The following is a 15,460-nucleotide window of genomic DNA, read 5'->3' as shown; positions in this document are numbered from 1 at the left end:
CACGCACACCCATTTTCGAAGGTCAGTTCAGGGCAGAGTTTACCTAAGGAAAAAAAGAGACAAAAATTTTTAAAACTAGTCTCGGGACAATTGACATTCAACGAACTGGCACACGTGCAAATGGAATCCACCTTAACCAACCTATTGATTCAGATTCCAAGACTCTAGAAGTAGAAAACGTGCAAAACGTGCTTCAGATGATGGATGAGGTGAGCTGATTTCGAAACACAGTCGTCGTTTTTTGGTGACAGATCTAGATTTGTTACTAACACATGATGGTGTTAGTTTTGGTTCTGGTTCGCGGTTCCGAACGCACAAATACATATTGAAGTTTATATGTATCTATGTAGGTATTAAGTGTATTCAATTTTCAATCACTGTATGAACCAATTGAAAACTACGACTCGTTCCGAGTGCGTATGTAGAGATGGGCAATTAAGATACCAACCAATCCTTTGTTGGAACCTCATCCGCGTTTGGAAAGACTCTTAGGTAACATATGGTGGTTTGGGTGGTGGAGGTAACAAGAGGCTGGTTACGTTACGGAGAACTTAGATCGCGACATTTGACGGATGAATTTCGCTGATGGGTACAATTAAAGTTTTTTTTCTTTCTCTTATCCTTCTTTGGCGTTCTTTAATCTTCCTATTTCTGCTCACCGCATTGAACAATCCAGGTGAGCAATTATGTGATAGATTCCGCCGAGAGATTACCCCCCATATCCAACCCGGATGGGACCTGGATGGGCGATGGGTGATGGGCGGACGGAGACAACCATATCCGCGAAGCACCTGGATGGTTATATGTTTGTTACCAACCATAGTGCGCTATAACGTAGGTTAATAGTCCCAAGTCCCAAGTCCCAAGTCTTCTTGATCGATGAATATTTCCCGTATCCCGCCGGGAACCATTGCAACGTGCATACACATAACAAACATACACTACCTACACATACATCAAATACATGCAAGTATGGCTGCCCTACGTAAGTCGTATCCTCTATCCCGCGAACCGCAGCGGAGCTTATGTTGCTTGCATTATTTATACAACGACGGGAGTGCACCATGGAATTCCCGAGCTATCGTGGCCCCTCTTGCCCCTGCCGTAGACTCCTTCCAAGATGGTTCTTAGGTCAATTTATCATCAATATGCTCAATATACTCAGTATGCATACATTGGCATACATCTATAGTATGTCAACTCCTCAAGGTACAGTAGTATAGCTCTTACAGTGCCAAGTGATCCATACTACCTACATCACCATCCCTGTAGCGAGCGTTCCATTGCATGTCCAATGTCTTGTTCGACGAGGTAAACCGTTTTGTCTTAGTACTATGCAATAGAACTTACTAAAGATGAGAGTACCTGGATATGTCACTACATACCTACATAAGATGTCTCTATCTGCCTTACATACATGTATGTATGTCCATGCGCCTATGATATGGATATATGTACGTGAATGTAGGCTTGAATAACGCTATATTTGATAGTGGGATAGCCAAAATTGTTTCTCAAAGATTAGCCTGTCGAAAGCATTACCAATTAGCAGCTACTAATCAGATACGCTTTAGAAGTATTAATGAAGCGTCGGTGAGAGAGGTTTTATAATGAACAATAAAGTGACAATAACAAAATAATAATAGAAATCATAAGAAGTTAAGAAGTTGAAAAGAAAAATTTTCATCGCTCACTTTTTTTTTATCGTATCTCCATAGAATTCCAAGAGTCATTCAGTGGTCTTTCAACCTGTCCCAACTGGGAGGAGCCAGAAAGGGCCAGGCGCTAATAGAGCACTGTCGTGATAGTCAAGACAATGTAGCAGTCACACGCAATTGGCTTAAGCCCCCTAGTCATGGGTCAATATCTCCGCTTTCGGCATTCTAAGAACCTGCCAACCAATCAAGGTACGCACGCAATTGCGAAGTTAAAAAAAGGGGAAAGCAGTAAAGAGGAAAGAGTCATCGTTGGTTGATTATTGTGCATAAACCCAGCATTACATACCTACATAATACTTGGGTACATCGAGGTAGTTATCCAAACAGAACAGACACAACCCTTGGAACCCCATACCTGCCAGGTCTACCAGATTTACGTTGCAGCCAAAGTACAGCGAGTACAGCAAGTACAGCACCTGGACTGCTGGGGTACAGTGTAAGAAATCCAGCATTCTAGCAGGCACCATACTCCAACCAAGGGTCAGGCCAAGGAGAAGGAGAAAAAAAAGGTACAGCGTATGGTACGAAGATTTTCAAGGGTGCTACTACTAGAATATATCATCCACCACCTCCGCCTCTTTGCCTTCTTCTAAAATCCTTAAAAATTCCCAAGCTTGTTAATCTGTTTAGTTATCGACCCAATTCAGCTCTTCCTCCTTAGATTAAACATCATCCTTCCTCATTACAAGACCTCTCATAATATACCATAATAGATATACATATTTCCAGATCTACTAGACAGCATCCAACAATTGTTACCTGCCCTGTCTAGAATTCTTTCCCGGCATTTACATTACCCAAGAGAAATTCCACCCGAAGTCCTACTTACACAGCTAAACGCCGCCAGTGACTCGAGTGTTCCAGATACAAGTTACACCACTAAAAGCTCTACCACACCGGCATACCACTATTCCAAGCCCGCATATCGCCAATAACGTCACAGGTGAAGCTATCACCAATCTAAAGGTCTTGAATCAAGAAGACTAAAAAGGCGCCATCGGTTTTTTTTAGGCCTAGACGTTACAGGACCACAATTTGCTCGTCGATATCGTCATTGAAGGTTTTACGACATTCGAATTTGAGCTCACAAAACACTTGCGTTTTTGTCTTGTTTTAACTGCTATTCCCTGACACTTCTATGCCAAACTTGGCATCCCGGAACTTGCAGTCTTAACAGAGAGCGGCCAACTATAAGCAACCGTCTTGGATTCGCTTTTTATCTACCAATTTTACGTCAGTTACTGCGAGAAGAAGAAGCAAGCAAGATTTAATCTGCAATTTGCGTTGCGTACTGCCACTAATTCTATATATCGACGATTGGGGAACCACGAGATAGTTGCACGACTTTTCCAACGGTCCTCTTATCATCACCACCAGGATTATTTTGCAGCTTACGAAACACCCCGCCTTCTCGTCTTCTACCCCTCTACGCCGCATATTGGGAGCAAAGACCCCAAACTAGGCTGGCAAACTAAGCAAGCCCTCGGACTACTTATTCTATTTAGATAGTGGGTTCTGGCCTGCGTTGATCGCTAGGGCCAATAGCGCATACAGTCCCAATGCATCACACCCGTCGCAAATCCGGACATGCCTCGACCAACAGCTCGACGACGGACGTGCGAAAAGCCGTCACTACCTCAGATCTCTCGAAACCCAGGAGGCCACAAACCCTGACCAGGAAATCAACACCTCAGACGGTGCAAAAGCTGGGTAAAAATCCCAGGGATCGCGAGAGGGAATGGGAAGAGGAGCGGTTTTTCGACGACGAACGGGAAAGCTTCCCTCAATTTTGGTACGTATGTTTTCTATGGAAAATCGTATATGCACGACTTTACATCGTGGACGTCGGTGAATGCTTGATCTCTATATGTCGGCGAGTACTGGCTGTCAATGTCGCATGTCTGGCGTCTTACCAAACGTCATTTTGCACCTGGGAAGGGGGAGATCGGTTTTCCTTTTTCTCTCCCAGCTACGCGCAAGATATACCTGTTCGGGCATCCTGCGTGAGCTGCGTCACTATTCGGTGAACCCATGCGGGTGATCAATTTATGGGGTGGCTTGTGTAACCAATACAGCTGTTCCTGCATTACACCGAGCTTTTTATTGAGGTTATTTGCGAGGTATATATTGGAACCATGTCGCTGACTGATCACGATTTCTACAGTATGACTTGCGAAAAGCAATTCACCCCGCAGGACGAGAAATTCTTGTATTGCTCTGAGGCGTAAGCCACTCCAGGACCCCCAACCAATAAGTGATTCTCATCGCTAACATCTGAGGTCAGGTGTCGCGAACGTGACCAAATTGCGAGTGTAAGAGCATCATCATCCCACCATGCGAGTAGGGGACATGACGGCTTCGGAGCCAACATGCCGTATTACATGACGGGCAATTCGGAACCCCGAGACATCATTCCACGCGCCTCACCGTCCCGTTGGTCCCCTCCCACTTCGCCAACCAGCAGCCAATACACCAGTGCCGTCTCAGCCTTAAGGTCATTAAGTATCAGGCCGGTGAGCCCAACTTCACCGGTAGGAGGAAATGCGATATGGCCCTTCACCCGCAGCGCTGTTACCAGTCCTAGCACGTCGTACACGAAATCGAGCAACAACTTTTATTCGTCGACGTACGATAACGGTTACGCGGTAACGGGTTACGGATATGGCCAAGGTGCCACCACCTCCGAGCGACCGCTACCCACGAGGAAACCGGGGGGTTACTCTCGACCTAAGAGCATCGAGCTTGTTACGCCGATAGTAGGCCGCTGAACGGTGGCCATTTCCAGAAACCAGTTTTGGATCCTCGCCATAGTGCTGACGTGAGACTCGGAGAGTTTTATTTTACGCGCGCCGACCGATTTTCCCACGTTCAGCAGGTCAGATCGATACTTGGCGTGGGGAGTCCGTATGGGATGTCACAGTCGCAATACTATGTCGAGGTCTATCCGAACTTAGTTACATCGAGGTGATGCGGGGTGTTTCCCATTTCCTTATTCTTAGGCGGACCTGGCTGCCTGGATGCGAGAAGCAAGATAACAATACGACTTTCCCCACGTTCTCACACTATCTACCTACATCTACATACAGTACATATCTACATTCATCACGCTTATATCCAATAGCGCGGAAACTTTACCCACATCAACAGTTTTTGGATCGCATGATTTCGATCCTGTTTCGATTCTCCCAAACTCCCAAGCTCTCAATTCCCTCTGCAGAAGCACAGAAGCAGCTTCCATGCATCCTAGAGACCTAGACCTCAGATCTACTACGGATGTTGTTGCCAAGGGAATTAGTTAGGAATTAGGGAAGGGACTTGAAGGGGATGTTCACGGGGAGATCCGTGTTTCCCGACTATCCCGTCCTATGCGCCTCGCTTCACCCTGCCTTGTCTCTCTCCAAGCCTTCCGAACTTGCCGGGCGTGTCGGTTCCTTTGTGGGGCCCCACGAATACCAAGTAATCTCGGACATAGGCACGGGCGTCGGTGGTTTCTGTTTATCTTTTTTATCTTCCACTCTATTCTCATCTCCATTTTTTTTTTTACCTATCTATTTACAGTAATGTTTTCCAATTGACGAAATAACCTACCTCGTTAGGACAAGCACTTGCATATAGAGTAGGAGCGGATCTTGCATAAAAAAAGTGGCGGCATTAGGAACAGTGCTTGGCTGGCGTATTTGTCAAGGGTGGTTATACATCGATTATCTTTTCATCACCCCTGGCGTACCTTAGTCAATGTTGCATCTATGTTTTATTTGGGACGATAGCTTGGTATCTAGCTTGAAATGATAAGGGGCAGTTGGGGCGTTCAACTCTGTTTGCGATGCAAGTTTATCTCACTTTGGCATCTGTTTTTGGCATTTTCCGGATCCGGTATATACCAATGTTTTTTGTTGCAGCTGTTGTCTTCGAGGTTCTTCTTTTTGATTGGAATTCTCACATGAAGGGACTCGGATCTTATCTTATCTGATTTAACTTGAGATATGTTATGATGGTGCTTTTTGCTTTAGCATGTATGACAGACGAGACGAAGCGATGGTTGATTACAGTATTCATGCCGGTCCTTACCTTGAGGTTGTGGGGACGGAGATAGGATGTAATTGCGCAATGAAATCATAAATCTACTTCTACGTTTACGTTCCACACCATACCTATCCGTGGCCTAGTCTTTGTCGTCATTTCATTGATCTACGAACGAAAGTTACTAAGTGCCCAGGTGGCTAAGCCGGAGTTCTGACGTTGGGCAATTGTTTTTCCCGAGGACGCGGTAGGGTGGCATAGTTGGAAAGAGGAACTTTATTCTGACACGATTCCAGGACGTCGATACGTAATTACCAGGAGGCTCAGCTCCTAACTTTCCACGTGGCTGTGTCTTGCAGATTGGATTTGCTCGCTTACGTCTCTTCCGTGGTTCGATTTACATGTAAGGCCTCGCTCTAGGCTCCTAGTTCGGCTTAGGGCCGAGCGACCACAGCTGCTGTCGCCGATGCCTTGCGTCGGTGCGAAATCTGCTGCGGTCAGAATAGCCGAGTTCTGTCTGGAGTCTGGGGGCCCCGAGAACTCCGACCTCAGCCCATAATGCCTGCTCCAGGGTCAGATGATCGCCGTTCCGCCGCTGCTCGTTGCCGCTTTGATGCATTCTGTCATGATACTGCTTTCTGAGTTATCATATGTAGACCATAAATCCCGCATCTTCTTACTCTGTGGGTGCTGCTGCTTCATACGTGCTTAGGGAGAGTACATGGTTGATTTGATTGCAATCAGCTTTTGCACACGGTATACTATATTGCCTAGCGGAGGTGTGGTTGCTGCGGTGTTACGCGGAATAGGGGCTGGTTCCTATTACGTCTTCTGTTTTGACTTTGCACAACCATATTGGTACCATAGTCATGGCTATGCTTTAGCTAGAGGAAGCTTATTATTTTGGGTTCGATTTAATCCGTGATTGTCTTGGAAGTAGGGGATCTATGATACTTAAAGGGTGGGGGAGGGGGGAGGATGGGTTCGATATATGTCGAGCAAGACATTCGTAAATATCTACTGAACTGCGAAAATCATAGAGTGGCATTAAAATTCATTAGATACCATTGGGAATGCATCTTTACATTTTCCATGAGAGACTTCGAGACCGAAAAGTTGTTGTAGATTAGCCGGTTTGCTTGCTTGAGTGGTAGGCTGGTTCCCCTATTGTTCTACAGGTGTTACAACGAAGCGAGGAGGCTATAACCATGCTACCTAATGCGCCTATTATTTCCCCTTTCCATCTATTCTCTTCCATCTAACCTCCCTCTCTGTTTTAACTTTTCCAATTGCTTGGGCCAGGTAGCTTTGAACCACATTGGTAATATCAGAAGTAGCGATACCTCACTAGCCGCACTGGAGTGAAATGATCGAAATTAAGGAATTACCTACCTCTTGATAAAAGTAGATATAATTGATACTGGCTACCTAGATGATAGTGCCGACTCGAAAGATAAATCACGTTAGTTGTTATGTAAATAATCGAAACAGGATAGGGCCCAGCGAAAGGGCGGCCTCAGCTAAGAGCGGGCTGTCTATAATTCGATCGCTAATTGAATCAAATACAGCCTAAATGCGCTATATGGTTATATACCTTACTTACCTATACTTTCAAGTAGTTATGGCGGGAGGAGTATCACTGTGAATACTTCGTACCCTTTGTCCTGCATACCCCTTACTGATTACTACTACATATATGACAGAGGTTACCCCTTTTTCCATGTAGAAATATTGGTAGCATCGATATGTGCCGTTCACATTTGACAGCTTTAGAAAATTCCGGTAGATGTTAATATTGTTTGAAGACGCAAAAGAGAATCTTTCTAAGCAAGTATATTCGATGTAAGAGCTTCCAGTCAAATCACAACCCTGTTCTCTCCTTAGACACCTCGGCACGTACAGAATATGCATATCTTCTCCATCAACTATTATCGCTTGAGCCCTCCTCCAATGTAATGAGGAATGGTTACCAAATTTATCCACTTTCTCTAGTCCACGCCAGCTCATGAAGGTACTCTAACCAAGCTACCTAGGTATATTATCATATATCCCTCTGCGACAGAAGAAAATCCACACAACACTAGACATTGATTTTAATTTGCCTGTTATATCAAAGGAAACTATCTTGGAGTGGATATAGGCAACATTACATCGTCCTTAGACTGAGGCTACATCGTCGCAGTCATCTAAGGGGATTGCCAACAGCCCTGAGGCACAAGAGGATACCAAAACAAGAAGATTACCTTAGGACTGGAATGCTTCTATTATTTGAGTAACCAACTAGTAGTGGTGTAAAAAGCCTCTCATGCGAACGATATCTAATTTCCACATTTCGTCATTACCCCTGAAATCAAGGACGCCCGGGTTATGGGATAATCTAGATTATCAACAATCATAGGGAGGTACTAGGTAGACACTAGGTAGGTCTATGCCTAAATGCCAGGTACGGATGCTGGACATGTTGGAACTTTGGAAACTTATGAAGGAAGTTACATGAGTCACCATCAATGGGTGGACTAGGTAGTTTGGAAGCTTCGACTTCCTATGTCCATCGTACTTTCCGTATAATCAACACCAAAAACCCCTACGCTATCAGCAAGACCCCTATCTCGTGAGGGGGCATTCCCTAGGCAGGTACTTACGCTTATGTAGGTAGAAGGTAATGCTTTCTATTATGATTTTCTACACTTTTCTACATCCACTCAAAATTCTGTTCCCTCCTCAACGCAATTTTCATTTCAACTCCTACTTTATCACCCATAAAATTACGCGTTTTGCACAGAAGGATCTTGTTGATTTAATCAATCATCTTCTGTAAAATTGACAGCTACCAACCCTATTCTTGCAATTAATTGATACCGATTTTTGCAGAGAGGAAAGTTCAACTTTACATAGTACTTCGATCTTACCCTACTTGTCCACCACCGTACCCCTCATCATGGCGCCGGACAGAGAAAATTCATCGCCATCTAATATGGATCAGACATCAAGCGATGCAGAGCCCTATCCTTTTGAATCTAGTGTCACACTTCAATCGATTCACGAAAGAACAACCATCAATTCTACTCTGACATCAGATTACGCTACCCAATGGGGTCCAGTAGAGGCATTCCGCGAACTCGTACAAAATTGGTAAGTTTAAAATTGATTTCCGTCAGCTATTTAATGGCAAATACTGATACTTACCTATATAGGTGGGATGGAATTATTCAATCATTCAAGCTGTCCGAACAGGATATTAAGGTTACCCGTAGAGAGAACGATGACGAGATCGTCTACACAGCCATATCACCAGGCTCGTATCGAGACATAGCTAGGTCACATGAGTGCCTTGGGTATATTCGATGGTCTCAGCAGGATGGTGCAGGCACTGTAGAGATTACTAACAGACAAGCCACCTTGGAACCCTGTCATATGAACATGGGAAGCACTACCAAGGCGACTGATGAAAATCAAATCGGGATGCACGGTGAAGGACTAAAGATTGCTCTTCTCGTGCTGATGAGAAGTCCTCAAAACCATGCAGTCCGGTGTCGCTCTGGGGGATTTGAGTGGACGTTCAATTTCACCAACCAGCGAAGACTCACTACCCGCCTCGTAAGAATGGCCCCTAGCACAATCAGTAAAGCAGACGACAAAGTAAGCACACCGGTACCAGCCGCCTCCAACCAAGACACACAAATCCTGATTGGGACAAAGGCAAAGGGCCGGAACGAAGACGGGTATCCGGTGGAGCGCGAAGAGGTGACGAGAGACCAGTTTACAAACTGGACTAGGGCGGCCTTGTTCCTGCAAGGCATCTCGAGCAAAGATATTGTGAGAACAAAGTATGGAGACCTCCTCACTGACCCACGATTCAAGGGAAGGATCTATCTAAAGAGTTTCCTGCTGAAAGAATCCCACGAAGGAAATTTAGCTAACATGGGAAATGAAACGTGGGGATACGGCTATAACCTTGCAAATGGAACAACCAACCGTGAGAGAAACTCTATGGCCAGCTCTAATGATGAATCACGCACAATTCTAGCTATCTGGGAAAGTGTTTTGGTGATTCGAGGGGACCTTATTGGAAACCTCCACCGATTGCTAGGTTCTCAGATAGATTATGCGGATCTAAAGGGAGCTGCGAAGTATGTCCAGAAAGAGACCGGGAAGCGTATCACGACATACATTAACGAAGAGCTCAAAGGCAGTTGGTGTTATACGGCTAACGAAAAAAACCTTGTAAGCTTCCAAAACAATCTTAAAGGGGTAAAATATACTTATATAATCTAGAACCCGAGGTTTGACCAGATTGTGGAAGCTCTTGGACGTACACCTCTGGAAGTGAACGAGTCTTATTGGGCTATCCTCAAGGATAGTGGGTTTCGAACGGCCGATGAAGAAGAGATGAAGCGATTCGACGAAGCGGCAATTATACCAAATAATGACAACCCATTTCAAATCCGACTCCGCCGACTTATTCGGGGTGCTCTCGAAGTTTGCTTACTGACGGTTGGTACTGATGTGGTGTTTGTGAAAGCAAAATCGACAAGCAATGTTAACTGGACTGGGACCGATTCAAGATATTCACATGAGTCAAAAACACTCAAGGTAAGGTAATGTCGGACAAGTGGTAGCAATGTTGTATCCGTGAAAACCTTCAAGTTCTGAAAGTTTCTTACATTTCGCAGATACATGAGAAATGGTCAATAAAGCAAGGTGCTATGCCAGAACTCGGCCAACCCCAGCTGACTAGTACGCACTCAATTTTACTTGGTGCTGCTCAATGGCTTGTTCGCGACGCGTTCTCACAAATCCCAACGCACCTATTCGGATTTTACGATCAGCGAGACCCATTCCGTGCGATGGGCCAACGCAATCTTTCCCTATGTCGGAAGCAAGCTGTTGCTCAAGGCTGTCGGAGGATTGATGAACTTGTTCAGATACAGCGAGTGATAAATTTTAAAGTATACGATTGCGGGTCGTTTAACAAGTTGGTTGTGAAATGGAACAAGCATGCTGCTTGGTCCACCGAGTGTCGAGCCACCGTTCAACTTCATCGCAAGTCAACTTGTTGGTCTGCTGTTCGGGAAATCGTTAATGGGGGCGATGGTAGGTCGATTTCATTAATAGATGCCTCCAAGCTGTGGATAAAGCTAACCCATTGGCTACATGTAGTTGTATCTTTGAACATGCGATGTTGCTCTCACATCACCGAGATACCTCATAAAACTTTTCCCGCCACCATATGTTATGCAGCAATAATTCCATTTGAAAAGGAATCATTCGAGGTACAAGTCGAGAAGGGACAAAATTATGCTCTAGTGATGTACAACCCAGATGACCTGAAGGCATTAGCAGTATTCGGCGAAGGTAGTAACGAGGAGAATCGAAGTCGCGGACAAGAGATCAGAAATCCATTTGGTAAGTTCTATGTGATAAGAAATGGGTATGAAGACCATCGCTAACGTATCTACCTATTAGCTCAGCAGGCAGACTTTCAATCGCCAAAGCCGGTGGTTAAACTGCCGCCTCAGTCTGTGGTTCCGTCAAAGCGTCCTTGGGGGAAATAATTGGCCTTATGGCGTTAAAGGGCTGGAATACGGACTATGTTAAGGTATACTGGCATTGCTACCTGTGTATGTAGTGGACAATAACGTCGTCATTGCTGTTTTCTGAGTATCATGCCCAAGATTGTTATTACAGCCATATTAAACATCTCCAGGGCTCCTGCTCAAGTACTAGGTAGACTTGTGTGTTCCCGATAAGAGGATATCCGGTAATAACGAGGTATACTGGTTTACATGATATCCTGTTAATACATAATTCTTTTTGTAAACCAATGACGTCCTGTGGAGGGATCCTTGCAAAAAAAGTAGCGACGCGAATAATTCTACCTTTACAACATTAGCGTTATGTTAATGTCCTAATCATCAAATACAACATAACAGTACAGATTGAAGTGAAGCTAGCCGAAAGATGCCGACATTTTATTCCTATATCTCTTCTTGAGGTTAATTCTCAAATTTTGTATTGATAGGACAGACGAAGATGGCGAACGATGAGGATAAGCAGCATGCGCAAACAGATGAACTCGGGCTCGATCTCAACACCACGGACTCAAGTAGCGACGATGGTGGTTCGGGCGACGACGAAGATGAATCGCCAACTGTGGAGTGGCTGGCCACAGGACGAGAAAGACGATCAACTGCTGGCAACCGTATGAAATCTATGATCGCTGCTGAAGAACCCGACGACGATCTTGAACTCCTCTTCGCCGAAGATGAAGACGATGCAGGTTTTACAGATGTCGGGGATGATGGGTCTGATGTGCAGATGGACTCATCATCAGACGAAGAGGATGCGCAAGAGAATGCCGACGAATTAGAGGGAGAAAAGGAATTGGAAAAACAAGCGCGAGAAAACAGACAAGCTTCTCGAAAGCGTAAAGCCCAAGAAGCAATTCCGATAAAATTTCGCAAAAAGGTCAAAATCGCGCCCACGCCTTCAGGAAGTTCGACAGCACCCGAACCGAAACCGAGACCAAAGAAGAAGTCCGAAAGGATAAGCTGGCTGCCGTCACCAGCCGATATGCCGACGCGTGCCTCGAAACGAGAGACTACGATGCTCAGCAAGGAGCAGCTGCATCAACAAATGATCGAACGTGAAGTCAAGCGTCTTAAGCAGGTCGAAGCCATGGAGAAAAAGGCAAAGAGGATGGAAGCTTTGAAGAAACCACCCATGACACAAGCTCAGAGACTCGCAGAAGCTGCAGTCGTAGAAAAGAAGAACTCCAAGAGCCTAAATCGTTGGGAAGAGGCTGAAAAACAACGAGAGGAGGAACGAAAAGCCAAATTGGCGGCGCTGAACAATAGGACGCTTGATGGACCGGTGGTCACTTTTTGGAGCGGAGTTGGCGAATGGGTTGATGGAAAATTGAAGCACGTGGGCAAGATTGTCACTATCGAGGAGAAGCCGGTCAAGAAAAAACGAAATTCTGCTGCCGGCCAAGATTTAGTAACGGATACGGATAACCCTGATAAAACCCAAGAGTCAGCGCAGACCACGAATAACCCCGAAAAGGATGATTCAGAACCGGCCTTAAACAAACCAGTAGAGCAGAAAGAGGATACACCTAAAGATGGAGTTACATCAGCCCCGATAGCTCCAGCTCCCAAAGACATAACTGTTGAAGGGGAGAAAACCGTGTCAACCGCAAATACTGCCACTCCGTTGCCTCAACCTACTCAATCCGTAGCTGCTGGGACGCCCTCAGCCGTATCAGACCCGACTCAAAAAGACTCAATACCACCACCTACACCCCCTCCGCCTCCTGCACCTACAGCCCTAAGTCTACCTCAGCCCCAGCCCCAGATCCAACCACCAAAACCGCTAGAAACAAAGCCCCAAGAAGTAAAGCCACCGGAGATGCGACCTCCCGCGACAAGCGTCTATACTACCAGCATGTTTGCGCCTCCTCAAGCATCACCGCTGATGAAGCCGCCAGAGTTGAAACCGCCATCTAATAGCTTTTTGGCTCCTCCAGCGGGTGTCAACCAGAGTGGACTTTCCATGCCAATGATCGGATACCACTCAACACCTAATATGAATAGCTCATCTAATGTCCTGGCGCCTCCCAACACGACGCAAAGGCAATCACCTCTCTCTATGCCTCAGACGGGAGTTTGTCATCCTCCTATCTCAATACCAACTCATCCCATGCAACCGCCAACACAATCCGTCTCGACTCCTGCACCTAAGTCCAACCCTATCCCTACCGTTACACCTAAACCGGCTCCTACCCAGACACCCGCCCCAGTGCATACGCAGAAGTCAACCCAGCATGTTCGATATACATTAAAAACACCTCTCACTGCCACAAAACCGTCCAAGGCTAATGCACAGAGACATCAACCCAAAGAGACTCCACCACCTCCACCACCATCTCCACCGGCGAATGGCAAAGCTACGAGGAACTGTATTATCCTACAAAACTTTAATGAGAATGCCGTGAAGGAAAAGGCCGTACAGAACCAGATTCTGTTCGGCAAAGATATGGCCAAGCTCGGTAGTAAGTTGTCTCCTTATCGAATCGCTTCACGGATTCATATACTAAAAACATAATAGAACCGCCTGCGGCGCCCCGTTGCGTTATCACACATCATCCAGCACGTTATAAAGATCCTAAGACCGGATTACCGTATTACAATGCCTACGCATACCGAGAGATCCAGAAGCTGGGACGCGGCGAGTATAAGTGGAGTCGTCTGGTAGGCGCGTGGATGGGCAGCGGATCTAATGCCGCGAGTGGTGTACCAGCTCGGTTTTTAGATCCGGACGCACCGGGTCCACCGAAGAAGACGGACACTGCCGAAGCTCCCAAGGAAGACGTCGCACCAGCAACACCGGCTGTCCCAGCTGAGCAGAAGGAACAAGTTGTTACTACAAGTGCAGCGCCTGCGGTAGTAGCTACGTCGGATCCGCTGAATCCGTCGAATCCACCTAATCCAACTTCAACTAAAGCTTTCGCTCCAATACCGGCGTCCGCTCCAGTTTCAGACCAAATCCCAACCACAATTCCAGCCCCTGCGGAGGCTTCAGTAATCTCTTCCAGCGTTGCTCCAGCGATCGTTCCAGTACCCATCGCATCTCCAGCGGTTCCAGTTTCGTCGACCACAGTAATTCCTACGGTTCCAACCTCGGCTGTGGCTCCAACAGCGGTGACAGCAGGTGATCAAATTCATAACGGGACGTAAAATTCTCCATGAAGGGTATCATTGTGAGACTAAGTTGTAAGATACGTATCACCAAAAACAACCAAACGCCAAGCGATGCAGTTTTCCGACCCTCTACTTTTCGTCACCCCTTATAATTAGCGCTTCTTTGTCTTCATCTTGTCGCCGTACTTGGGGAAGACAATCTTGCTCCTGGTTCTCCGCTTCTCAATGCGCTTCTTATCGCTTCGCTTAGCTGGCGCGGGCTTCACGCTGTCGATATCCATGGCTGCGATGGATTATTAGAAACCACAAATATTGCTACCTCTTGCTACCTCTTGCTACTGGGAGGAGTTCTTACCATTATCATTGACATTGACCGCTGCGGCGTCCTCGCCTATCTTCACCTCTTCCTCTCCAGCGTCCACAATCTTAATGTCGTCGCTTTCGGGCTTCGGGGGTTTGGGTTGCGCGGCTAACTCGAGGAGCTTAGCAGAGAGGCGCTCGGCTCTTGCTGCTTCGACGGGGCCGAAGACTTTAGACTTCAGGCGTTGGTTGTTCGCCTTGCGGGTGCTTGAGCGGGAACTTTTCGCCATTGTGAGGGTTGGATTGAGAGTACCACGAAGTATTTTAGTGGCTTCAGAGGTGTTAGTACAACAAACGGGATTTTATAGAATCTAAGATAGAATTCAACTGTGGAATAGCACACAGAGCCTTTCCGAGTAAAGTGACAATGCTAAAATAGGAGCATCTATGGATTGTTACTTACATTGGGTTATTCGAATCCGTCTTAGCAAATGACAAGTATGTTTTTGACGATGGTGACCTCGATTGGAAGTTTAACGAAAAAAAATATTTAGTATCATTTTTGAAGGTCCACATAACTTACACGCATTTTGTGGTGGGGCAGACAGTTAACGCTTGCCGTAGATCCCGCTAAGATAGGACTAAGATAGGAGTTGCAAGGATATCCGTTTAGGTACCTACCAAGCTACCAAGGTACTTACTACTTAGTACTTACAAATC

At 46.0% G+C, this 15,460-nt stretch overlaps 4 protein-coding genes across 4 annotated transcripts; 3 read left to right on the top strand and 1 right to left on the bottom strand.

Moving 5' to 3' along the window:
• The first annotated feature begins 2,853 nt into the window (after positions 1-2,853).
• GGS22DRAFT_109236 (uncharacterized protein) lies at positions 2,854-4,586 on the top strand. The gene is made up of 3 exons (XM_047957888.1): positions 2,854-3,510; positions 3,883-3,942; positions 4,003-4,586. The coding sequence occupies exons 1-3, from the start codon at positions 3,278-3,280 to the stop codon at positions 4,484-4,486; spliced, it is 777 nt and encodes a 258-aa protein (XP_047821251.1). The 5' UTR covers positions 2,854-3,277; the 3' UTR covers positions 4,487-4,586.
• Positions 4,587-8,670: 4,084 nt separating this feature from the next.
• Positions 8,671-11,293, top strand: GGS22DRAFT_198712 (uncharacterized protein; the record flags this gene model as incomplete). Its single annotated transcript, XM_047966169.1, has 6 exons — positions 8,671-8,870; positions 8,933-9,962; positions 10,014-10,331; positions 10,412-10,832; positions 10,899-11,144; positions 11,205-11,293. Exons 1-6 carry the CDS (start codon positions 8,677-8,679, stop codon positions 11,291-11,293), a joined length of 2,298 nt encoding a protein of 765 aa, XP_047821250.1. The 5' UTR covers positions 8,671-8,676.
• A 350-nt stretch (positions 11,294-11,643) lies between these two features.
• On the top strand, positions 11,644-15,215 carry GGS22DRAFT_157113 (YL1-domain-containing protein). The gene is made up of 2 exons (XM_047960455.1): positions 11,644-13,791; positions 13,848-15,215. The coding sequence occupies exons 1-2, from the start codon at positions 11,772-11,774 to the stop codon at positions 14,474-14,476; spliced, it is 2,649 nt and encodes an 882-aa protein (XP_047821249.1). The 5' UTR covers positions 11,644-11,771; the 3' UTR covers positions 14,477-15,215.
• GGS22DRAFT_109206 (uncharacterized protein) lies at positions 14,535-15,264 on the bottom strand. Its single transcript, XM_047957887.1, has 3 exons — positions 15,204-15,264; positions 14,796-15,071; positions 14,535-14,723 (listed from the first exon to the last, which is right to left on the bottom strand). Exons 2-3 carry the CDS (start codon positions 15,028-15,030, stop codon positions 14,593-14,595), a joined length of 366 nt encoding a protein of 121 aa, XP_047821248.1. The 5' UTR covers positions 15,031-15,071; positions 15,204-15,264; the 3' UTR covers positions 14,535-14,592.
• Between the last annotated feature and the right edge of the window lie 196 nt (positions 15,265-15,460).

This window comes from Annulohypoxylon maeteangense (genome assembly GCF_022496945.1).
Source record: "Annulohypoxylon maeteangense strain CBS 123835 unplaced genomic scaffold GGS22scaffold_4, whole genome shotgun sequence".
Taxonomy (NCBI): Eukaryota; Fungi; Ascomycota; class Sordariomycetes; order Xylariales; family Hypoxylaceae; genus Annulohypoxylon; species Annulohypoxylon maeteangense.
The sequence above is the reverse complement of the archived record's forward strand: the minus strand, read 5'-3'. Positions and strand labels throughout refer to the sequence as shown.

Bases quoted from the DNA above. Each gene is read 5' to 3' on its own strand.
- GGS22DRAFT_157113 (XM_047960455.1), top strand. From the start codon at position 11,772: ATGGCGAACGATGAGGATAAGCAGCATGCGCAAACAGATGAACTCGGG. The intron at 13,792-13,847 runs GTAAGTTGTCTC...AAAACATAATAG, and splicing joins AGATATGGCCAAGCTCGGTA to AACCGCCTGCGGCGCCCCGT.
- GGS22DRAFT_109206 (XM_047957887.1), bottom strand. From the start codon at position 15,030: ATGGCGAAAAGTTCCCGCTCAAGCACCCGCAAGGCGAACAACCAACGC. The intron at 14,724-14,795 runs GTAAGAACTCCT...AATCCATCGCAG, and splicing joins GGTCAATGTCAATGATAATG to CCATGGATATCGACAGCGTG.
- GGS22DRAFT_109236 (XM_047957888.1), top strand. From the start codon at position 3,278: ATGCATCACACCCGTCGCAAATCCGGACATGCCTCGACCAACAGCTCG. The intron at 3,511-3,882 runs GTACGTATGTTT...CGATTTCTACAG, and splicing joins GAAAGCTTCCCTCAATTTTG to TATGACTTGCGAAAAGCAAT. The intron at 3,943-4,002 runs GTAAGCCACTCC...ATCTGAGGTCAG, and splicing joins TTCTTGTATTGCTCTGAGGC to GTGTCGCGAACGTGACCAAA.